Source organism: Odontomachus brunneus, unplaced genomic scaffold (genome assembly GCF_010583005.1).
Source record: "Odontomachus brunneus isolate Ranch 3 - 2012 unplaced genomic scaffold, Obru_v1 Obru_scaffold_028, whole genome shotgun sequence".
NCBI classification, from domain to species: Eukaryota; Metazoa; Arthropoda; class Insecta; order Hymenoptera; family Formicidae; genus Odontomachus; species Odontomachus brunneus.
This window is the reverse complement of record NW_022639478.1, coordinates 201,988-227,229: the sequence shown is the minus strand read 5'-3', so window position 1 is coordinate 227,229 and position 25,242 is coordinate 201,988. Positions and strand designations below refer to the sequence as shown.

At 34.5% G+C, this 25,242-nt stretch overlaps 1 protein-coding gene across 3 annotated transcripts in view; it reads left to right on the top strand.

Annotated features, from left to right (window-relative positions):
* LOC116842861 (pyruvate carboxylase, mitochondrial) overlaps positions 1 to 23,631 on the top strand; it is a 28,722-nt gene extending 5,091 nt beyond the window's left edge. The window contains exons 2-15 of one of the 3 annotated variants that reach the window (XM_032812634.1): positions 10,184 to 10,806; positions 12,100 to 12,419; positions 13,151 to 13,301; positions 15,037 to 15,248; positions 16,200 to 16,402; positions 16,822 to 17,083; positions 17,920 to 18,238; positions 19,255 to 19,305; positions 19,377 to 19,400; positions 19,968 to 20,435; positions 20,715 to 21,104; positions 21,222 to 21,657; positions 21,748 to 22,144; positions 22,407 to 23,631. In XM_032812634.1, the coding sequence (XP_032668525.1) occupies positions 10,674 to 10,806; positions 12,100 to 12,419; positions 13,151 to 13,301; positions 15,037 to 15,248; positions 16,200 to 16,402; positions 16,822 to 17,083; positions 17,920 to 18,238; positions 19,255 to 19,305; positions 19,377 to 19,400; positions 19,968 to 20,435; positions 20,715 to 21,104; positions 21,222 to 21,657; positions 21,748 to 22,144; positions 22,407 to 22,655 (3,615 nt within the window). In that variant the 5' untranslated portion in view covers positions 10,184 to 10,673 and the 3' untranslated portion in view covers positions 22,656 to 23,631. The remainder of the gene's footprint in view (positions 1 to 10,183; positions 10,807 to 12,099; positions 12,420 to 13,150; positions 13,302 to 15,036; positions 15,249 to 16,199; positions 16,403 to 16,821; positions 17,084 to 17,919; positions 18,239 to 19,254; positions 19,306 to 19,376; positions 19,401 to 19,967; positions 20,436 to 20,714; positions 21,105 to 21,221; positions 21,658 to 21,747; positions 22,145 to 22,406) is intronic. The other 2 variants (XM_032812635.1, XM_032812636.1) reach the window with 2 other exon arrangements.
* The last annotated feature ends 1,611 nt before the right edge of the window (positions 23,632 to 25,242 follow it).

Below are 25,242 nucleotides of genomic sequence, written 5' to 3'. Positions count from 1 at the left end.
AATGAGATATACTTATTACGCGTTTTCTAAAGTTTAGTGTTAAACTATGCGTATTAGTTATACCAAATTTGCTTCATGCACATTATGATTACAATAGTTAGACAGATTACAATTATGATTACAATAGACAAACAGATACGTACACTGAGGAAAAAATTACCTTAAAATCAACAAATATTTCTTTAATGTGGGTACCATTAACATATTTATTTAAATTTAAATTCTCTTTATTTAAACCAAATATTGTTTGCTTAAATCAGATAAACAATATTTGATTTAAATAAAGAGAATTTAGATTTAAGTAAATATGTTAATGGCACTCATCAAAAAAATATTTCTTGATTTTAAGATAATTTTTCCCTCAGTGTAATTTGTATCAAATTGCGAAATACGTAATTTGTAACTGCAACCTAGTTTACGAGAACATTCTCGTAAATCAACCACAACGATACTGATGCTCAACAAACACATTTTTTACGAAAAGAGAAATTGTCCAGCTGACCTATTCTGTAACTTTTAACGCCAATTTCGTTATCGCTAAACTTCGTTGCGCAGCTTATATTTTATGATTTAAAATATTTGCACGTCGACATGTAACGAATGCGTTGACAAGTTATAGAATAGACCTGCAGAGTATCGAATAACATAAGACTGAAATAGTCAGATCATCAAACTATTTTATTACAACAAAAAATACTATTCTGTAACTTTATACAGGAGCTCCCATTATGCTATAGCATAATAATTCACAATAGCGTGTTCTGAGGCGCAATCAGAGTCAACAATTCTAATACGAAAATATCGTGATCATATTAGTGTTCACCAATTCAAATTTGCCAACAATGTCGCACGCACCCGTTTCATAATTATGTGCGTACACCGATCTGTGTACCAGTCAGTCATCTGTTATTGATTTTTGTGGATCAGCTGATATTGATTTTCGCGGCTGATGTTGTTTGGTTTCTTGATACGCTACGTACACTATAGGCATTAAGCCGAAATTAACAAGTCGACGCCAATGCGGATATTAAATTATCCTCACGGATGCTCACGGTCCTAACAGCTGCTTTTAGTAAGTGTTCTAACTCATCTCGTTAGTAACCAATGAAACTTTAGTCTACGAGTGTACTACATCGCACAACATTCCGTGAGTGTCGAAACTTGAAAACCTGTATTTCATGTTAAGACACGTTCAGCCACGCCGACAAGAACCGACCTCGAAAACCTCGGAAAATTGCCTCGCCTCGCTTTTCCATACTCCGTAATGTTCGGTCGTTGCATGTTGCCTCGTATAATTAATATTTACTATTAACTTTAATAGATTAATATTTAATGGACCATTTATATAATTTAATATTTAATAGATTATTTACAGTTATTACTTTACTATTTAACACTATTTAATATTAATATTAAATTTGTTTATAACATTCGAATTGTAACGGCGTTTAACGAATATCTCGACAACGTTAGAGAAGAGATTGTTTTTTGAAAAAAAGATCAAATCGAACTTTCTTTGCGTCACACTTATGAAAAGGAAAACAAATGTCTGCAAATAAACATAACACGTGCTACGCGAATACAAAGTCGATAGTTCACGCAATTAACGTCGCGGACATCTCGATTACGTAATCGACGCCAGACTAAGCGATATAAATTTACGTCGAGCGAAGGTCTCGGGCCGATAAAGATTACGTTCGAGGTGGAGGCATTACGAAAACTCACACACGTGGCGATCTAACTCGTTTCGTCGTATCAATAAAGTACCACAAGTTTGATCAAGGGATTATACATGCGTCGATGACTTCGCGAAAGCGCATATCATCGCGAGATACCGGTGTATAGATATCAGATAGAAACCTATTTTATATATATTACACGATCAGCTTGTGTTGTCGGAGTCTTTTTTCGCGATATTATCTACCACCGCTTATAAATGGATTCTTTGCGTATGAGATAATTTATACCATGTCCCACTATAAGAGAAAAAGTATTGCTAATTTAACAAAACATCAATACAAATTGTTCGCTGATATAAATAACAAATGATTTGTTACTTGCAATGAATTAGAATTTTTTTTTGAAAAATATATATAAATTTTTTTATATACTCTTCTAAAGCAATTCTATAATTTTATAATGTAAATAACAGTCAATTTTCTCAAAAATATTATCAGTACTTTGTCGTGATTACTTCATACTTTTTATATGAATAATTTTGAAGAATATTACTAATTTTTTTTTTAATCTAGCCTCTTACAATTTTAGTATTTGTAATTTTAAATATTAATATTTTTTCACATATTTTTCTAAATTTTTCTTATATACTTTTCTAATCCATCTCGCAAGTACAAGTGCATGTAAATTACAGTCAATTTTCTCAAAAATATTATCAGTACTTTGTCGTGATTACTTCATATTTTTTATATGAATAATTTTGAAGAATATTACTAATTTTTTTTTAATCTAGCCTCTTACAATTTTAGTATTTGTAATTTTAAATATTAATATTTTTTCACATATTTTTCTAAATTTTTCTTATATACTTTTCTAATCCATCTCGCAAGTACAAGTGCATGTAAATTACAGTCAATTTTCTCAAAAATATTATCAGTACTTTGTCGTGATTACTTCATATTTTTTATATGAATAATTTTGAAGAATATTACTAATTTTTTTTTAATCTAGCCTCTTACAATTTTAGTATTTGTAATTTTAAATATTAATATTTTTTCACATATTTTTCTAAATTTTTCTTATATACTTTTCTAATCCATCTCGCAAGTACAAGTGCATGTAAATTACAGTCAATTTTCTCAAAAATATTATCAGTACTTTGTCGTGATTACTTCATATTTTTTATATGAATAATTTTGAAGAATATTACTAATTTTTTTTTAATCTAGCCTCTTACAATTTTAGTATTTGTAATTTTAAATATTAATATTTTTTCACATATTTTTCTAAATTTTTCTTATATACTTTTTTAATCCATCTCGCAAGTACAAGTGCATGTAAATTACAGTCAATTTTCTCAAAAATATTATCAGTACTTTGTCGTGATTACTTCATATTTTTTATATGAATAATTTTGAAGAATATTACTAATTCTTTTTTAAATCTAGCTTCTTACAATTTTAGTATTTGTAATTTTAAATATTAATATTTTTTCACATATTTTTCTAAATTTTTCTTATATACTTTTCTAATCCATCTCGCAAGTACAAATGCATGTAAATTACAGTCAATTTTCTCAAAAATATTATCAATACTTTTGTCGTGATTACTTCATATTTTTTATATGAATAATTTTGAAGAATATTACTAATTCTTTTTTAAATCTAGCTTCTTACAATTTTAGTATTTGTAATTTTAAATATTAATATTTTTTCACATATTTTTCTAAATTTTTCTTATATACTTTTCTAATCCATCTCGCAAGTACAAATGCATGTAAATTACAGTCAATTTTCTCAAAAATATTATCAATACTTTTGTCGTGATTACTTCATATTTTTTATATGAATAATTTTGAAGAATATTACTAATTCTTTTTTAAATCTAGCTTCTTACAATTTTAGTATTTGTAATTTTAAATATTAATATTTTTTCACATATTTTTCTAAATTTTTCTTATATACTTTTCTAATCCATCTCGCAAGTACAAATGCATGTAAATTACAGTCAATTTTCTCAAAAATATTATCAATACTTTTGTCGTGATTACTTCATATTTTTTATATGAATAATTTTGAAGAATATTACTAATTCTTTTTTAAATCTAGCTTCTTACAATTTTAGTATTTGTAATTTTAAATATTAATATTTTTTCACATATTTTTCTAAATTTTTCTTATATACTTTTTTAATCCATCTCGCAAGTACAAGTGTGCATATGTCTGATTAATCCGTAGCCATTAGCATGTGTTAATAGATCGGAAATCCCTGAGGATAATAGCTCAAACGATGACAAACTCATATTCTCGCAATCAATTCAAAGGTCTCTTCCGTTTGCAACGACAAGTGACAGCGACGTAATTTCCATAAATTGCGCGTCGACGTCCGCTCTCACGGTCAGCGCGACGTACACGTGATTATGAATCGTGAGTGCATTTCTCGTTAGTTAATGTGCAAAAGTGCATTTTATCGGCACGGCACGTGACTTTTCTAGCAGAATCCGATGTTACAAAACTCTTCGTTCTTTTTCCCCTAGTATCATCCGTTGTGAGGAAGCGAGTTAAAAATCTATATGAATCATGACTGGCGTCTGAAGATAAAATAAATCTCAATGTTTCCTCGTTGACGCGACGCTAACGCATAACGTTAATATTACGTGCGAACATGACTGTCGAAATGTTGCAACATGACATTAGGAAAAAATAAGCAGCGAAAAAATAGAACTCATTCCCTGAGGGAAACATTAAATAAATATCAAAGTTTAATTAAATACATCCTGAAAGTTAATACACCACTATATTTATGCACCCGTTAATTGTAAATAAGAATCTTTCATTGTAGAAATATGTTAGATGGAAAACATTAAAATAGAATTTATTCTTCATTAATTGTACATTCTTCTCATGCAAAATCTGACCACACGATAATGCGGTGTGACTCAATTATTCGTGTCGCTGCATATTGAAACAAAGTTAAACCAGTCTCGTCAACAGTTAGATCACTCAATTCACTTTTCCGTTTTGTCGTCTGCGTAGCGCTTAGCAGAACAACGAAGTTCATTCATAAAACGGTTTTTCCACCGACTGACTTTTAATTTCTAAGTTGTGGTTCATCAAATTACATCACGAACGAGCTCTCGGTGCATCATATTTAGCTGATATTAGCTCCACAATTGCACTAACTATTGCGTATCTTCCATGAGATAACGATAAGCGAGAACATCGGGGTAAACTTAAATTAATAAAAAAGAAAAAGGAAAACTACAAATTGTCTCTCACAATGCTTTCCATGTATTTTAATTCGGTCCGCGTCACGCGATTTTCTTTTTCGTAGCATCAACACATTCGCATTCCATCTCACTGAGTTTCGAACTTGGCCGAAGACCGACTCGTGAATTCCGATGATAGTAGATCTAAACAAAGCGCATCTTCTTTCTGCTCGTCAAAACGAGAATATCGCGTCGTCGAGGCATTAAATTGACGGCTTATTGAATGGTCGTTGACCATTGATCGTCCGTCTGCAGAGCGTAATCGTTGTCACTATATGGAGCGCTAATGCATTACGCTATTTCTTGCGTATACTAAAAAAACAGATCGAACACAAAAGTATAATTTTGAATTTTGTTACCAATGAGTAAATCGTACGTTTTTCTACATAAACTGAAAAAGATCCAAGCCTTATGGATACCCAAAATTAATTAAAAAACAGTTTTTGTTTTCTAGTTGAGTCTTTTTTGTCCCTTTTTTAAGTTTAAACTTGTCGATAAATATTCTTAAAGAGAAATTGACCATGTTTGACTTCTTGAACGATTTCAAAGAACTTCAGTACTGTCTATATCTTTTTACATCATACACCAAATTTTCATTCTCATTTTTTTTAGAACGTACTTCATGTGAGTTAGATAATTCTTATATAATTCTTACATAAATGTGGTCTGTTTACGTAGACTCGACTTCTTTTCCGAAATTTTCTAGCTTCTGATTTCTTGATTGTCAACTATTAGTTTTTTTAAGTTGAAATTGTTAAATTTTTTTAGATAATAAAATGACCAGACGCTGTTTAAATTGACGGTTTATCACGATACATGTATTACCTATGTGTGTGTGGAGGAAACATTTAATAAAATATTATATTATTTTCTTTGATAATGTATGCCATTCATTCGATTTGGGAAAAAAGTTTAGTTAACTCTTTCATGCCTCTGAGACATATAAGTCTCACTTACAAAAATTATTATAACTTTTAAACAAATAGTCCTATCAACTTCTATCTTAACTTGTTTTAAAGATAAAAGTTCAAGCTACATGTATAAACTATCGCACACTTTGAAATATTATGTTTTCAATAAAATATAGTTATTTAAACTTTGTTAAAAATCCAAGTTTTAGGTAGTGCAGAATAACTTTTTATTATGTCGAAAATTCATTGAATTAATGCTAGTTATATACTTAAAGTCTGAAAGCAATAATTGATAGCTTTATCAATTAGAAAGATCTTGTGTTTTCACCCGTGCTATTATATACTATGGCCTTTTTTTCGCAACTCTAGCGGACATATTTGCATATACAATGTACTCAAAAGTTCCTTGTAATAGTTACTCGAAATATATTATCTTGACGAAATTTTTACATTCGAATTATAATTAATATTTAGAAAAAAAAATAATTTAAACTTTTATTTTGAATATATCGATATTTGAAATTCATAACCACTAACTTGAATTCACCACTTTGAATTTCAGTTTTAATAGTTGATTTGAAATCAGCGCTCCTAAAAATCTATAGAACCGTCTCCGTATAAAACGTATCTCTTCTGGGAAAGCCGGAGGCACGAAAGGGTTAAACCTCTTATTCATTACTACATTTGACAACTCATTTGGTTGCCATCACTTTTCTGGAATAGTCTAATTCAACATCACGATTAACTAATCTTGCTAAACACTTAACTCGTTCGTGACAATAAATATAATAGTGATATATGTAAAAGTAACAGATATGTAAAAGTGATTATAACAACATCAAAATTATGCCGAGAAAGAATTAAGGTAATTAGTTCGCTATATATAATCCAGAAATTGAGTTCACTTGACTTGAACCTTGTCGCAATCGATCTTTTTCTATGGTGTATTACTATTTCTTTCTCCCTGTGTACAATTTAACGTCTTTATCGATTATCCCTCATAAAACACGCACTGAAAACTACACAACTAAACAACTCCACTGTTATTATTATAAAATAATTTAACCGGTAATCGTGTTGTTTTTTCTTCTTTATCACAATTTGATCTACGATATGTGCAAGTGTGATCTATTCTCGACATATTCGATTCAATCAGTGACAACACACTTTATTTTATTTATTGCGAAATATTCCTGCACACGAGTTTCCGAGATAAACTGCGCTGCACTTTTCTTCTACGTTTCAGCTATAATCGCGCGATTTTATTATAAGCTGTTGGACGGCGTGCCAAAAGTAGAAGTCAATACTGCGCGGTGTTGTGCGTATAGAAGTTACATCGCTTTATCATGCTAATACAGATGCAGTTGCCACTCGGCCGATGTTATGTTACGCTCAATGTCGATCATGACGCGTCAATGAATCAAATTGGAAGTAAAACTGACAAGCGACGCGCTTGTAAAGTACGATACGCGATTTCGCTTTTTGAAAGCTTTATTGTTCATAAATTCTGTGCTGTTTGTGCGGCAAGATATGATTACTACTTTAGAGAAGAAAATGAACGACGGCACAAATTTAATATATTATGGCACAACGGTGATCTAATTTATTTGTTAAAAAATGGAATATATACATTAATTTTTTTTTATTACCCTTGGACCTTATTATATCTGTGATCTGAAATATATTTCTAAGCGAAGAAACCATTTTACTACATTATTAAATTAGTTTCCTCGCTTAGAAATACGTTTCAGTCTACAGTTGTAATAAGAGTAATTGTAGTTGTACTACGAGTAATTTAAAAAAATTTTAATTATTTCATCGATATCATGATATCGTGAGAGATGAATAGTTTTTTAAAATATTGGCACATATTCATCGGTCGAATTCATCGCATATACTTTATCCTCTCTAAAAAAAGACATGTAAGAGATTTAATTGTTGCCGCTTTTCCGCGATGCTGATTGGTTCTCTCGCTTAGCTCACTTCATGTGGACTGCGGCTTGCTTCGTGTCATTTGCGCTTATGAAATTACCAGGCAAATAGCTGTCATCGCGTTAGGTCATGAAAAAAAATACAGAAGAGATATGTCTCTCCCTGTCTCTCCCTGTCTCTCCCTGTCTCTCCCTGCCTCTCCCTGCCTCTCCCTGCTTCTCCTGCCTCTCCTGTCTCTTCCTATCTCTCTCTGTCTCTCCCTGTCTCTCCCTGTCTTTCTCTGTCTTTCCCCATCTCTCCCCGTCTCTCCCTGTCTTTCCCCGTCTCTCCCTGTCTCTCCCTGTCTTTCTCTGTCTCTCCCTATCTCTCCCCGTCTCTCCTTCTCTCCCTGTCTCTCCCCGTCACTCCCTGTCTCTCCCTGTCTTTCCCCGTCTCTCCCTGTCTCTCCCTGTCTTTCTCTGTCTCTCCCTATCTCTCCCCGTCTCTCCTTCTCTCCCTGTCTCTCCCCGTCACTCCCTGTCTCTCCCTGTCTTTCCCCGTCTCTCCCTGTCTCTCCCTGTCTTTCTCTGTCTCTCCCTATCTCTCCCCGTCTCTCCTTCTCTCCCTGTCTCTCCCCGTCACTCCCTGTCTCTCCCTGTCTTTCCCCGTCTCTCCCTGTCTCTCCCTGTCTTTCTCTGTCTCTCCCTATCTCTCCCCGTCTCTCCTTCTCTCCCTGTCTCTCCCCGTCACTCCCTGTCTCTCCCTGTCTTTCCCCGTCTCTCCCTGTCTCTCCCCATCTCTCCCCGTCTCTCCCTGTCTCTCCCTCTCACCCTGTCTCTTCCTGTCTCTCCCCGTCTCTCCCTGTCTCTCCCTGCCTTTCCCTGCTTCTCCTGCCTCTCCCTGTCTCTCCTTGTTTCTTCCTGTCTCTCCCTGTCTCTCCCTATCTTTCCCTGTCTTTCCTCGTCTCTCCCTGTCTCTCCCTGTCTTTCTCTGTCTCTCCCTATCTCTCCCCGTCTCTCCCTCTCTCCCTGTCTCTCCCCGTCTCTCCCTGTCTCTCCCTGTCTTTCCCCGTCTCTCCCTGTCTCTCCCCATCTCTCCCCGTTTCTCCCTGTCTCTCCCTTTCTCCCTGTCTCTCCCTGTCTCTCCCTGCCTCTCCCTGTCTTCTCCCGTCTCTCCCTGTCTCTCCCTATAATTATTAATTAATTAAAGTATATTTTAATTTAATTTGATTTTTATTTTACAATTTTTATTGTTTTTTATTAGCTATATGACGCGTGCGTAGCACGCGCATGTATTGCTCTAGTAAACCTAAAAAGCAAATGTTTGTCACTGCGAAATTTGAGCAGAATTATTGTACAAATCGATAAGCTAACGATATGCTTTCATTACCCGTTTTTTATAGCAAGAGATATAATTTTCCGTAAAAAATGCAGTAGTTCTTTATACATGCATTAATGTTATATTTATTAAAATGTTTACAAGCTCCAGTATTTAGAACATATTATTAAAAGATATGTTGCAATATTCTTAAGACAAAGCAATGAAAGAATCAAAATAAAAAATACTGATAAACACTTTAAAATTGGATACACTAATCAGCAATCTAACTAATCAGAAGTTCACTCATGTTAATATGTGTTACTGATTGTTGATTCATATTTATTTGGACATTGAACCGGTAAAGTGAGCAAATGTTTACAACTGATTGTGCAAACTGTTACGTTTTCATTATTTCTTATCTTTCCAATTTATTCGATAATTTGCATTAATATTTCACTTTACCAATTACGCTACGTAATTACACAGTTACTGGAATCTTGATATCTATTAGAAAATTACAATAAAAAAATTATAATAACTTATAAGCTCTCACAAGGAATGTAAACATAAACACTAAAAATTGTTTGAACTTACAAGTACTGCTATTTAAAGTAATACTGTAAATTTGATATTAAATATTAATAAAAATAACATTTCTAATAGCACGTTAAACTTATCTTAAAGTCTCCTACAATATTATGAAAAAAGAAATTGCACAGTGCCGTTTACAAAATTTAAATAATGATAATTTTTTCCATAAAAAATTTTTTTTCTATTTTTTTATTGCAAGTTTATTGCATTTTTGGTTTATTTTTTATTTTTTTATTGCAAGTAGTAACTTATTATTTGTTTTTTTATTGCAAGCATAAAACAAATAAACCTTCTTTACTTTATAACCTTATATGTATATATATATATATATATATATATATATATATATAAGGTTACATATAATGTATATATACATTACATATAATTTATATATTTATTTATATATTATATATATAACTATTTATATATTATATATATACTTTTAAATACATAATATAACTATATATTAGAGAGATATTTCTCAAATGTAAATTGTCTGTTTCAGACATACCAGAAATTGCGGCCAGAACATTTATGGAAAAACAATCCTCGTTTTTAAGGAATTATTTTAAGAAGTCTTTTTAAGAAATCTGTTTAAGAAGCTACATTAATGCGTGGCACATTAAATGTGAAGCTACATTAAATGTGGAAACGAATGTCAAGGGACTTCTGATAAATTGGAGACTCAGGACTGCTGGAGATATCGTTATCGCAGTCAAACGAAGATCAACAGCTACAAGCTACAGTTACAGTTAACGGTTACGAATTTATTTATAAAAAGAAAAAGAAAGAAAAATAATTTATAAAAATAAACATTCGTGACAAAATATACAAGCGACCTAAGCACTATCAGTACAAAAATATTTCATTTAAAGAAATAAAAATATAAACGTAGGTAGCTAAATCTGTCTTCCAGCGTTATACACAACTCGTGCCGAAGCATTGGAATAGCAACAATATCGTGAATTGAACGAAGAGACGCAACAACCGGCAAAATGCAATCCATACGCGCTCATCGTGCACTGAATAGACACAAAACCGTGCTGCAAATATGGAAAATCGCCACGAGAAGCTTTGGTACGGACGTAGAATACAGACCAATCAGGAGTGTCCTCGTCGCCAATCGAGGTAAATAAAACGTATTATTCACCTTCACTTGAATAATGCAAGATTCTCTTTAGAAAGTGGAAAACGCTGAAGGTCTTATCTGTAAGAGTTGTTATAAGCGACGTTACATGATCTTGTTGTCTCCTCACGGAGCCTTTTGATTCTCTAATAAAATATCATATTTTATTGTCTTCAGCGAACTGTTTTCACTGCTAACGAATCGTGTCAATGGGTCTTGGAAGACGAATGAAAAAGGCAACTTATCTCGCGCAGAAAATTGATAAGACAACGATGTGTTACACGCGTGATTACCCGAGAGCCCGCTCTCGAGAACGCCGCAGATTCATTAAGGCATTTATTGACGCCAAGCCCTGGTTGCACGTACTTACTGCTATTCATGTTTCACTTCACTATTCCTTTCAACGCGAACACAATGCAGAAGATTGCTCATCAGATTCATTCAAATTCGTTCTTTTTTCGCTCTGTTCCATTTCCAAGACGCAGTATATCACGATGTGCAGTGCCGTAATCACGTAATTATATTATGGTAACCGCGTTGAACTCGTTAATTACACCGTAATAAGTGTCAAAGAGAAAAAGAACATGCTCTCCAAATAATTGAGGCTACTTTCATCGAACGCGATATCGAGTATACGATCGACATAATTGATCGAGGTTACCTCAAACGTTATCGAATGCTTGCTTGTTGATTTTCGTAGGACAAGGTCGCGCAGTTAATCGAGATATGAAACGATGTTATTCCCGATTTAGCACGAAGCCGTATAGAACACGAGCTGGTACTTCGTTTAATTAAACGTCTTGGCGGCGCAAAATTATCCAATCGAGCCGAGCTCTTTAACTGATTCAGTACTTCAAAACACGAGCTAATCTCCGTCAACTTTGCGATCTTTTTTGGATCACAATGAATAAATAGATATCTATCTCGGCGTGTGCTTCGTCTCGATTTATTTTAAAATAGATATAATATATTTAATCATTTATTGTGATCCGAATAAGCTCGAAAAGCTAATGAATATTAGCTTGTATTTAAATATTGAGTCAGCTAAAAAGTTCGGTTCGACTAATGTTATGCTGCCAAAACGTTGACAAAAAATCACGAGATTTTACTTGATGAATAATTCGTTTATCGTCGAAAACGATAAAGTAATGAACGATAAAGTAAACGATAAACGATGAATAATTTTTATTGTCGAAAAGGATAAAGTAATATTGACTCAAAAATCAAACTTTTCGACTGTCGATTCCCTCGCGATATCCTACGTGATCTCAATGTGTGAACATGACAATTTTCAGGAGAAATTGCCGTTCGTGTGTTCCGCGCTTGCACGGAGCTTGGCATTCGCTCCGTGGCGATTTATTCGGAGCAAGATAAGATGCAGATGCACCGACAAAAAGCAGACGAGGGCTACTTGGTAGGCAGAGGACTGCCTCCGGTGCAAGCTTACTTGAACATTTCTGAAATCATTCAAGTCGCCAAGGAAAATGACGTCGATGCCATACATCCTGGCTACGGTTTCCTCTCAGAGAGATCGGACTTTGCACAAGCCGTGACCAACGCTGGCATCAGATTCATCGGACCTAGTCCCAAAGTTGTTCAACAAATGGGCGACAAGGTAATCCCGTGTTACCATCCTGAACTCCCCAATAGACGTTTTTGATGAAATTTTTCAAATTATTCGAGATTCGCAACTGCGAGACTGTCGAGCTAATTACGATCATTCTTCATTATCCAAATTTCCATTAACCTAACCATTAATCTCTAGATAGCAAAGCCTGACCACGTTCTTTTCAACAATTATGGCCGAAATTGCTTCTCCATGAATTCAAGATTTCTTTTCGTTGTTCGTGGCAAGAACGATAATATAAAACGTTGAAGATTGCTCGATATTTCCGATATATCCTCAAGAAGAACTAGAGAATTATTTAATGGACCTACATAATCCCGAAAAATCAAAATCCCAGAATTTGATAGAAGTGAGATAACGTCCCAAAAAATTACAATCCCGAAAATGGAGTGGAACAGGGACAATCTTCCGAAATATTGAAAGCATAGAGTTGTCTTACAAAGTTGTATAAGTTATTGATAATTTCATATTTTCAATATTCCGGCTGTCCCTGTACTCACTCTGTACTAGTTTTTATGATTATGACTTTTCAGGGCGACGGTACGCTTTCAATATTTCGGGAAAATTCGATGAATCGTCCCGGTATTCTCAGTTTTCGGGATTGTGGCTTTTCAGGACTTTTTCTCAGGATTATGCATGTCCACCAATTTTTGTTTCTTTTTAATTCTCCGGCATCTATTGCATAACAAGTACAAAGGATATATTCAATACATACATAGGTAGCCGCCAGACAAGCTGCGATCGAAGCTGGAGTACCCATCGTACCAGGAACAGATGGACCAGTAACAACCTCCGAAGAGGCAATAGAATTCTGTATGAAGCATGGCCTGCCGGTTATCTTTAAGGCAGCTTACGGAGGAGGAGGACGAGGTACGTTCGGGATATATCGAAAGTCACATTCTCTCATCTGAAGACAAAAAAACTTACGATTTACTGTGTACAAGTTACAGTTGGGAAGAAGTAAACGCTTCTTTAAGGCTGCATTAGCTTTGGACTCTTTCATACTGATAGCATCATTCTATCATTATTGCTCATTACACACTGAGAGAAAAATGATCTTAAAATCAACAAATATTTCCTTGGTGGGTGCCATTAACATATTTACTTAAATCTACATTCTCTTTACTTAAATCAAATATTGTTTATTTAAATCAAGTAAACAATATTTGATTTAAATAAAGAGAATGTAGATTTAAGTAAATATGTTAATGGCACTCACCAAGGAAATATTTGTTGATTTTAAGATAATTATTCTCTCAGTGCATGTCGGAAGAAGAGTGAATTATACTTTCAGCACCGAAAGCGTCGAAAACGAACGCAGCCTAAGACTAGTAAAGTTATCGAGAATTAAAATTCAAACTCCTTAAACCAAAGGCACGATTAATTTACATGAGTTTTCGCTACGGAAAAAGCATCTTAGTGACTAATTCTTGCGCTGTAGAAATAATTTATTCTTTGACATTGTCAAGTTTTTTCAAAAAGTTTATCTTCCTTTGTTGCATAAAATAATACGAATAAAATGTTATACAAGCGAACAAGAAACCAGACACGCTAAGGTAACCGTTTAAGGTAATGTTCATATCTTCGCCTTTTCTAAAAGATATTCGCATAAGTCGTGCGTCAAGAATATACGGTATTGTTTTTTTTCTTTGAATATTCCGAGCAAGTAGAAAACGCATTTCTCTGTTATTTAACAATGCGAAAAATATTTGTGCACTAAGCGAGCCAGTTTGTTTCGCGATATTGTTGCGATATAATGAATGCGCATATCTTGCTTTAAATGAAATTGCTAATGTATAGATATTTAAATAATAACGAGTATTTAAACGTACGTATAAAATGCGTAAACAAGTTTAAACAATCAGGTTAAAATATAAAAAGTAAAAAATAATTTTGGGATGGTCATTTTTCATCAATTAACAATTATCATGAAATTAGCATGAAATTTCCTTATAATAGTTAATATTATAAATTTGATTGAATACATTATATAGAATATTAGCATATTAAAAACAATTTATCCGTTATGTGTATCATAATATTTCGTATTGATAGCATAACAGAAAAAAGATGCGCATACAAGATGTCCGGTAACTCACGGAGGAGCCGCAGTGTAGATCAAGTCAAACAAAACAAAAAGTTCCTTTGCGAACGACCACGTAAAATTTGGAGTTATTAATCAAAGAAGACTCGTAAATGGTCACAATAATGGTAGATGAATTATAATGGCGACTTCTGCACAGTTTTGTTGTCTTAATGTACAGTTAATGTGTGTATATTAATGTGCCAATCTTCTCTAATTAATAACTAAACATCTATGTGGTTATTTGAAAAATGGTAAAAGACTTTTTGTTTAATTTGATCTAATATACAAGCATACAGCGGCAGGCATCGCCACAACTCATTTATCGTATGGCGCGTGATGATTCACGAATCTTCTTTGGTTAATAACTCAAAATTTTGCATGATTGTTCGCAAATTGAGAAATTTTTCGTTCTGTTTAAACTAATCTACCTGTACATCGCGGCTCTTCCGCAAGTTACACCCTGTATATCCCGGCCGACGTGATATATTCCATTACTCAAGATATTACATCTTCTTGCAGGTATGAGAGTCGTAAGACAAATGGAGGAAGTACGCGAGATGTTCGATCGTGCGTCTTCCGAAGCCGCGGCTGCTTTCGGAAACGGCGCGATGTTTATCGAGAAATTCATCGAGAGACCACGTCACATCGAGGTGCAATTACTCGGAGACCATGCCGGCAATGTCGTGCATTTGTACGAACGCGATTGTTCGGTGCAACGTCGTCATCAGAAGGTATTCGAATTATTTCGAATTCATTCTGAGCAATTCTATCTTAGGCCGCACTATTGATCATACTCTCTTAAAATGAACCAGTGAAACATCACTGAAAACAGTGAATATACACTGATTTGCAATTATAAGTGTTGCACTGAAAGTGCTATACTTATAACTGATATCAGTGACTATTCACTGATTCACTTTAAGAGAATACGTTCAAGTATTCCATCGGCGATGCTTCTCATATTTGTTCGGATAATGTTTCTACTGCTATTTTAGGAACTTTTTAGAAAATAATTAACTGAATTCCTTCAGTGTATATTCGTCCACTGACGATATTTAGTCAAAATTAGAGTCGCGTACACCGCAAATAATTAACTGCAACTGTAAAATCTTATTTACAAACGGAACAAGCTTATTTGATTCTTAAGAAGTACGTTAGAGAGATGATAAAATGTAAGAAACGCACGTGGAATATCGTACAAGACATGTTCTTCGAAATGAATCCACAAATATTTTCGAGTCTAAATTACTGATTGCTATAATTTACGAATCGTGCATATATGTGTGTGTATGTGTGTGTCAGTATAACCTCTCGAACCAACAAGTTTTTGTAGCTCTGCGAAGAGATTAGAGGCTGAGGCATTTTTTACAACGTCTCTTCAAGGATGCTCGAATACGAAAGGCAAGCACATTCACTGCGGTGATTCGCGTGCATTTGTCTCGTTCAAGACGAGGACACTGACGCAATCACACGAGAGATTCAAGGACAGTAGTGCACAAATACACAATATATGATTTTGCAAATTAATAATAACTCGGTTTCAAAGCGCGCCTTGATCGGTTTGGTGCGCCTCCAAATTGCGAAAACTACTTATGACAGATATAACAACGACTCAGATGAGCTCAATCGACACGGGATTTCTGCTGTTAACTCTTAAATGGCTTCTTCGTAAAATTCTTCAGGTCGTCGAGATCGCGCCAGCGCCGTCGTTATCAACTAAGATCCGCGAAAAGATGACTGAGCACGCTGTAAAATTGGCGAGACACGTCGGTTACGCGAACGCCGGTACTGTAGAGTTTTTGGTCGACGAATCTGGGAATTTCTACTTTATTGAGGTCAACGCCAGGTTGCAAGTCGAGCACACAGTAACTGAGGAAATAACTGGGTAATGGAACTGATTTTATTCAAAATTACGAGTACTTTATCGCGTCTCTTCCATTTTATTGTTCCCTTCCTCAATTAGTTTACGTAATTGAACTGCAAATCCGTTTGTTAATCTCTTATCGAATAATTTCTCTCAGTGTAAACTTTACTGACAATCTATTCTTAGGCTACTAAAAACATAGTAAAATTAAAAAGAATTTATGTGAAAGGAAACTAATAATTTTTTTCATACAATTACATGTTTTTTCAATGCGAATTATAAAAAGTATTTGCAGCTATTTACAAATACATGGCACTTAGTTAAAAAATAATATTTGTAATATCAAGAGTGTGCATTTATTTCGCACACACACACAAGTATCAGATACTTTATACTACTCGTTAATTATCGTCTCATTCACGCCGCCTTCATCCTTCCAGAATCGATCTCGTGCAATCCCAAATCCGAATCGCTGAGGGCATGACGTTACCGGAACTCGGTATGACGCAGGAAAAGATCATACCTCAAGGATTCGCAATACAATGTCGCGTGACCACGGAGGACCCAGCCAAGAGTTTCCAGCCGGACACCGGAAGGATAGAAGTCTTCCGTTCCGGCGAGGGCATGGGCATTCGATTAGACGGAGCTTCAGCATTCGCTGGCTCTATAATTTCGCCGTATTACGACTCGCTGCTCGTTAAGGTACACTACCGACGACACTATTAGAACATAATACGTTACTATACGCGACGTAACATAATACGTTACTATACGGAGAGAATGTTGTAGTAAGAATTATTACAGGATTTTGTAATCGAGGAATACACTGACATTCTGCAGCATTCGCTATCCTTTCGTTTTATATGTGCTGCTTATATTTTAAAAACTAGAACGTGCTGCTAAAGCACGTTGCTATGTTTCTAGCGAAATTTACTACGTTCCTTAGCAAAATACATTGAGAGAAATTATCCGACAAAAAATTAACAAACGGATATTTCCAACCAAAATATCGATAAATTTTTATATTCCATCAGGATATCCGATTAAATTTAATCGAATATTTCTGATCATAGCATTTCATTAGATAAACCGATCAGGAAATTATCGATATTTCTCATTGGATATTTCCTGATTGGATACAAAAATTCATCGGTATCTTAATCGGAAATATCCGTTTGTTAATCTCTTATCGAATAATTTCTCTCAGTGTAAACTTTATTGCCAATCTATTCTTAGGCTACTAAAAACATAGTAAAATTAAAAAGAATTTATGTGAAAGGAAACTATAATAATTTTTTTCGTATAATATTACATGTTTTTATAATATTAATGTTACATGTTTTTATAATATTAATGTTATAATATTACATGTTTTTTCAATGCAAATTATAAAAAGTATTTGCGGCTATTTACAAATACATGGCACTTAGTTAAAAAATAATATTCGTAGAAACACTTCGTAGAAAAATTATAAAACATATATCGTATCAGAAATTCTTGCAAAATTCTTGTGTGTAAGACTACGTCTGTTTCATCAGGTGATCGCCCACTCCGGTGACCTTCAGTCTTCTTGCGCCAAGATGAACCGCGCTCTCCGTGAATTCCGCGTACGCGGGGTAAAGACGAATATACCTTTCCTGCTGAACGTTTTGGAGAATCAGAAGTTCCTCAACGGTGTCGTCGACACGTACTTCATCGACGAGAATCCTCAGCTTTTCCAGTTTCATCCGAGCCAGAATCGCGCACAGAAGTTGCTGAACTACATCGGCACAGTTCTGGTGAACGGTCCTAGTACGCCTTTGGCGACTCAGCTGAAACCGGCGGACGTCAAACCGCATATTCCACAAATTGCTCTAGGTACATATATGACTGATCATCTGTGTGAATACAGTAGTAACAGTAGTTGGGATAATGGTGAACATTAAGAATTCACATCTGAAACACCACTGGACTTACACGAACGAATTTCTTAAACACACATTACACCATTATACGATTCTCGATGACGCAAAGTTCATTTTAATCGTACACCTTAGGCTAATCGTAGAAAATTCAATTCATTTCGAATTTATAGCCGAATTCTGGTTTTAATGAATGACATTTCGCTCAGATTATGCGGCAAGATCATTCTAGCCGTAATTAAAGCAGAGGCGTACGAAGAATGTGCTTTTACGTGTGAACAAAATAGGGATCTTCTTTCTTTTCTTCTTCTGTTTATGTGAATAGGTTATCTGCTATTTTTTCTGGAAGAATCAATTTACACGATTCCTGTTGCAGATTAATTCCAAAAATGTCTATAACGATCTTAATATTTAATGATGTTATATTCATAGGAAAAAATAGCAAATATCGTTTTCACATAACAGTAATAAAATAAATCTTTTCCCAAATTTACAGGAAACTTAATTGGACTGTTAAGATCTCTATGGTATATTCTTTTTCTATTGATATGGTTTTGCGTGTTTTTTACCAAAATTCAAAATTATTGCACCACCTCACAGTAAGGTCATCGCACCCTACGCGAATTGGACAATAGACTCATGAAACATCTTCATATGTCTCTACTTATATCATCCTCAGTTTTGTAATAAATAATAATAATCAAAGCATGGCCAATAATTCAACATCTCTTTTTTGCGCACGATTAAAAACTCATTTGTAATTAAAATATCATTGATGTATCATCATGCGTTTATAAATGGGATAAATCGGGACAAATCCTAAATATCTTCTGCTCTCGATGATTTAGATTAGATATCATTGTTTCCACGCAGTGATTTATTCGTATATTTTTCTTTTAGACATTAATTTTCCTTTTGTACACTTAATTGTTTATCGCATGCTTTTATCTTTTTGTTTGACAATTTTTTTAGACTTTGCTAGGCTTGCAGCTGCAGAAGAGACCAATGATCCTGACGCACCAGGTATGCTTACAACAGTCGATATTAATTTTTTTTTTATTATCCTGTATACTAAAATGCAGTATTGTACACAGGTCGCGAAGACAAGTTAAACATGGGTACAGTACAATAAGGCAAAATTTTATATATTTTTTGATCTGCTTTTCTTTCAGATTGGTTTTCTTTCAGATTGGCAAAAACTTCTTTATCGGAATTTGATTTCCTAGTTTTTCCAAATTTAACTTGTTATTTAATTTAATTTGTGTTGATTTTGTAACATTAATATAAATATATATCTATGTATTTGCGAATGCATGTGTGAGTTTATGTGTGTGTATGTATGCGTGCATGTTATACATGTGTGAAATATTATATAACATATAACTGCTATTAATAATAACATAAATATATATTAGAGTACAAATTCAACAATACTATACAATTAACAATACTAATTTTGAAATACTCTGTCTCAATATATATTAAATTATTAAATATTTTTATATTCCAAATTTGAACATTCCTAATATTTCATAACAAATTTGAACAAGAAAAGAAATTGACGACAATAAGAATTTTCCAACATTCTTAAACTCTGAAGCTTCGCATGTAACATGTAACGATCGACTGTAACAAGTTCTTCTGAGAGAAGGGTTGAACTAATCTTCTCTGTTGTGGGTTTTCAGATATTTTGGATCCTCCGAAAGGATTCCGTCACATTTACAAAGAACAAGGACCGGAAGCTTTCGCCAAGGCTATCAGACAGCATAAAGGTCTCCTACTGATGGACACTACATTTCGCGATGCTCATCAGTCTCTCCTAGCCACTCGCATACGATCGCACGATCTGCTAGTGATCTCCCCATTCGTCGCGCACAAATTCAACAACCTCTACTCGCTAGAGAACTGGGGTGGCGCGACCTTCGACGTAGCTCTGAGGTTCCTTCACGAGTGTCCTTGGGAACGTTTGGAGGATATGCGCAAAGCCATCCCTAATATTCCATTCCAAATGCTCCTGAGAGGAGCCAACGCAGTCGGGTATACCAACTATCCCGACAACGTAGTCTTCAAGTTTTGCGAACTGGCCGTGAAGACAGGCATGGATATCTTCAGAGTATTCGACTCGCTTAATTACCTGCCAAATCTCATCATCGGTAAGTCAGAAATGTAACTGACAAGAAATCATATTGAGGATGAATATTCTTTCTTGTTTCAACTTAGTATTGTAGGGAATGTAAGAAACTCAACTGTGAAACTCAAATTTCTATTTTCATGAGTAAATGAGCTCGAAGACGTAGAAAACTACCACTTCAAAGAAACTAACTAAGAACTTTCACTAGTCAAGACTATCGCATTTGAAACAGAAAGGATGTTAATCTTGGAAATGTTTCCTTGTAATATTTATCATCAAACTCACACAAACATTTCTTCAGGTATGGAAGCGGCTGGAAAAGCCGGAGGTATCGTCGAGGGGGCGATTTCCTACACAGGCGATGTAAGTGATCCAAGTCGTACCAAGTACGATCTCAAGTATTACGTCGACTTGGCAGACGAGCTGGTCAAAGTGGGCACACACGTCTTAGCAATCAAGGACATGGCTGGATTGCTCAAACCTAGAGCGGCCGAGATACTGATCGATGCAATCAGGCAGAAACATCCGGATGTGCCGCTTCATATACACACACACGACACCGCTGGAGCTGGAGTGGCGTCTATGTTAGCCTGTGCTAAGAGCGGTGCCGATGTTGTGGACGTTGCCGTCGACAGCATGTCTGGCATGACCAGCCAACCTTCCATGGGCGCAGTCGTTGCTTCTCTACAGGGTGATGCTTCCACTTCTCGCAATTATGAATAATCAATTCCTGACACAGTCTCTAACTTCCTATAATTTGAACTTCCTTTAACTGACAACTGAAATTTTACGATTGATGCTATTGTAGGAACGGACATCGATACAAAACTGAATTTGCCTGATATCTCCGAATACTCCGCATACTGGGAACAAACAAGAACGCTTTACGCACCCTTCGAATGCACAACGACAATGAAGTCTGGAAACGCAGACGTCTACCTCAACGAGATTCCCGGTGGTCAATATACTAACTTACAATTCCAAGCTTACTCACTCGGCCTGGGCGAATTCTTCGAGGACGTGAAGAAGGCGTACAGGCAAGCTAATCTCTTGCTCGGCGACATCATCAAAGTCACGCCGAGCTCCAAAGTCGTCGGCGACTTGGCGCAATTTATGGTCCAGAACAAACTGACCGCCGAGGACGTTCTGAAGCGAGCGGAGGAATTGTCATTTCCCAAATCAGTGGTCGAGTTCCTTCAGGGTGCTATCGGTGAACCACATGGAGGATTCCCCGAGCCTCTCAGGTAAGATTTCGCGTATAACACGGATGTCACGCAATGATTACTACTCAGCAATTTCACGTCAAACTTAATTCGCACTTGTAATTTATTCAGGTCAAAAGTCCTCAAGGACATGCCACGCGTACAGGGCAGGCCAGGCGCGAGTCTGGCACCGCTCGACTTTGTCAGCTTGAAAAAGGAACTACAAGAATCGCATCCACACGTCAGCGAGAAAGACGTTATGTCGGCTGCACTTTACCCTAAAGTAACGAAAGACTATTTGAGTTTCAAAGAACAATTTGGCCCGGTGGACAAATTGGAGACCAGAATTTTCCTCACAGGACCCAAAGTAGGTGAGGTATTTGATGTTACAATCGAGAGGGGGAAAACTCTGGGTATTAAAACCCTGGCTGTTGCCGAAGACCTGACGAAAAATGGCGAACGCGAAGTGTTCTTTGAAATGAACGGTCAGCTGAGATCGGTATTCATCAAGGATAAAGAAGCTGTCAAGGTAAACACTGCTTGCAAACTGTTACCTTATATTTTGGTTTGATTAGAACGATGTTTTAATGGAATTACGACCGAAATTTAATTAAAATTAAACAACGTCTGAAATAAAAATGAAATTATAATGAGAGAGAGAGAAAGAGAGAGACAGAAATCACTTCAAAAAATCTAAAATTAAAAGAGAAACTTCCATTTAACTGAATATAAGTCAACTTCAATAGAAAAAAAAAATACATTCAATACAAATTTTCTTATTTCTTATACAGGAACTTCACGTGCATCCCAAAGCGACGAAAGGTGATAAGAATCAATTGGGTGCGCCGATGCCCGGCGAAGTAATCGACATCAGGGTGAAAGTGGGTGATACCGTGGAGAAAGGTGCGCCTTTGGTCGTGCTATCTGCCATGAAAATGGAGATGGTTGTGCAGGCACCTAAAGCAGGAAAAATCAAGAGCCTCGACATCAAGCTAGGCATGAGGCTGGAAGGAGAAGATCTCGTCTTAACATTCGAGTGAGTTCTCTCACTCTGTGATGGGGCTGACCGTCTTTGGAAATTAATTCGCAACTGCATCGAATGCACGAGATATTTATTACAGACATTGTCTACTTCGACAGTGATGCGTGCATGGTATGCGTGTACACGTGAATATGTATATATATGTGATGTACGAAAGACAAGATCTTCAGAAATCTCTACTGCGCAATCGAAATTTTCGATCAAATAGTCAATATGATTAATGTTCTGCAAACGATCGGAACTGCCTAAGGTATCAATTAATACTGAATATGTACAATACAAGAATCTAAGTAAAGAATTCAATGATAAACTACCGCAAACTTTTACACAACAGTCTTCGAAACTTTTATGCAAATAATGATTTGTTTAATGCATTTTTGCAAGAAATTCGCATTGATACGAGAAATACGTTATTCTTTCTGTACTTGTGTACTTTGTGTACTGAAATATATTGTAGTGTGAATAACGTAACATTTTTGTAGAGATATTACAACGAAATGAAATTTATTCGATTTACCTGAATAAAATTAATGCGCTTAGAATATATATTTAGTGAAATCAATTGTAAAAATTTTAGAAAAATTCTCTGTTATTATTTTCGGTGAATCGCCATCAATGTTGATATATGCATGTTATATATAAAATGATTATATCTTAGTATGCTCCACTTTATCTGTTGGTGACGAGCAATGTACAAAAGAACGGAAAAAAGATCAAGCGTCTTCTTAAGCATGATCCTATATTAATTATAGCGTGTATACATAAGCGATTACCCCACTAATTTAATTACGATATCGAGCTAAGCCTTCACGAGCGATTTAGCAAGTAGAAAAGAAATTCAGGGAACAAAGACAAAAGAATATTCCTGAAAAACTTTGCCTTTGTCTTCAAGATCAAGATCAAATGTTATATCTTTCAATCAATTTATTATTTAAAAAAGATTTTATCCTTTATAAAGAAAGAATTACAAACTATTTATATGTTGTTCTCTCTCTCCCTCTCTAAATTTTGCGTAATTATTTTATTAAGTAACTTTTTATTCGCGAATTTATATCAATAAATTATATATATATGTATGAAACGCGATGTGTTGTATATAAAATATATATTTGACAAGAAAAAAATAATTTAACGATATATATATATATATATAAAATGTATATCGATTTATATATATATATATATATATATATATATATATATATATATATATATTGCAATTGTGAATCGCACATAATATATGCATACATAATTTTTTTCCAAAACATTACTACACTATTAGTTATTATAGCATATTACGAATGTGTGCGAGCATACGAATGTAAAATTATTATTTCATACGTATGTCACATTCATATATATTTTTTTATTTTAATCTTATTCTCCTTTATTTTAATCTATAGCAATTTTGTTCTCATTCTTTTACTCGACAATAAATTTTAAAAGATATTTTATATTAAAGATATAAAAAAATACTTTTATGAAAAAATATTTGCATAGGACACTTTTGATTGCTTAATCATGTCTGTAAAATGCTCCGAAAATTCTCCTTTTCCCTTGACAGTCAATTAATTCTCTGCTGACAACATGAAGTTACGGAACATATTCAGCAACGTGTGCCTGGGGTTGGATCCGACCCCAACGTTGTCAGCAGAGGATTAATAGCCATAAAACTAACGTGAGATATGTAATCTTTCTCTTTAAATATTCCTCGTATTTTGTCACGTTTATTTTACGACTATTTATTGACTATCAAGGGAAAAGGATAGTTTTCGGAACATTTTACAGATATGCTCAAGTGACCTGCAGTGCTCTTTTACACAAAAAATAACTTTTTTATTTGAAAATGACATGTAAAAATTATTAGTATGTCATTTCTCGCTTCTAACATCACAATTCAACATAACTGTGGCGAATAATCAGTAAACTTATTCAGTAATTTCCTAATGTCACTAGCATTACGTGTCGTTGCGCATCTTTTCTATCATATATTATATCTGTGCAACGACAATGTGACAATGTAACAACATTGTTGTTAAGTTACAAAATAGACTATTTGGAATATTGACCAAACTTAGGAAAAATTTACGGAAAGAATGACAAATTTTGCCGACAATTTGCGCTGTATACGCTATTTTAATTCTAGAACCCTAAATATGGATAAAATGTATGCAGATAAATTTTTTAAACGTTACCGTTCTCACAAAAATGTTCTATTTTTTTCATTACAACTCTTTTTCAATTTCTCTGAATCGCAAAAATATTAACAAATTCATATTCCTAGATATTTCCTACACCGATGAAAAAAAATTAAATTTAAATTATTTTTTCAGAAATTACAACAAGCAAGTGAAAATGCGCTGGGTGAGATTTATCCATGTTTACTTAATTTGTTTATATTTTTAGGATTTTAAGGTTAAATATTTTCTATTAAAAATGTTAAATTAAAAATTTTTAGCTGAAATATATATTTTTTGGGAAAAACATGCGCTTCTTTCGTAACACCTTAATGTATTGTATCTAAGCCAAGTTCATCTTGTACGTTTTCGTGCTGAAAGCATCATTTTCTATCTTCCTTCGGCATG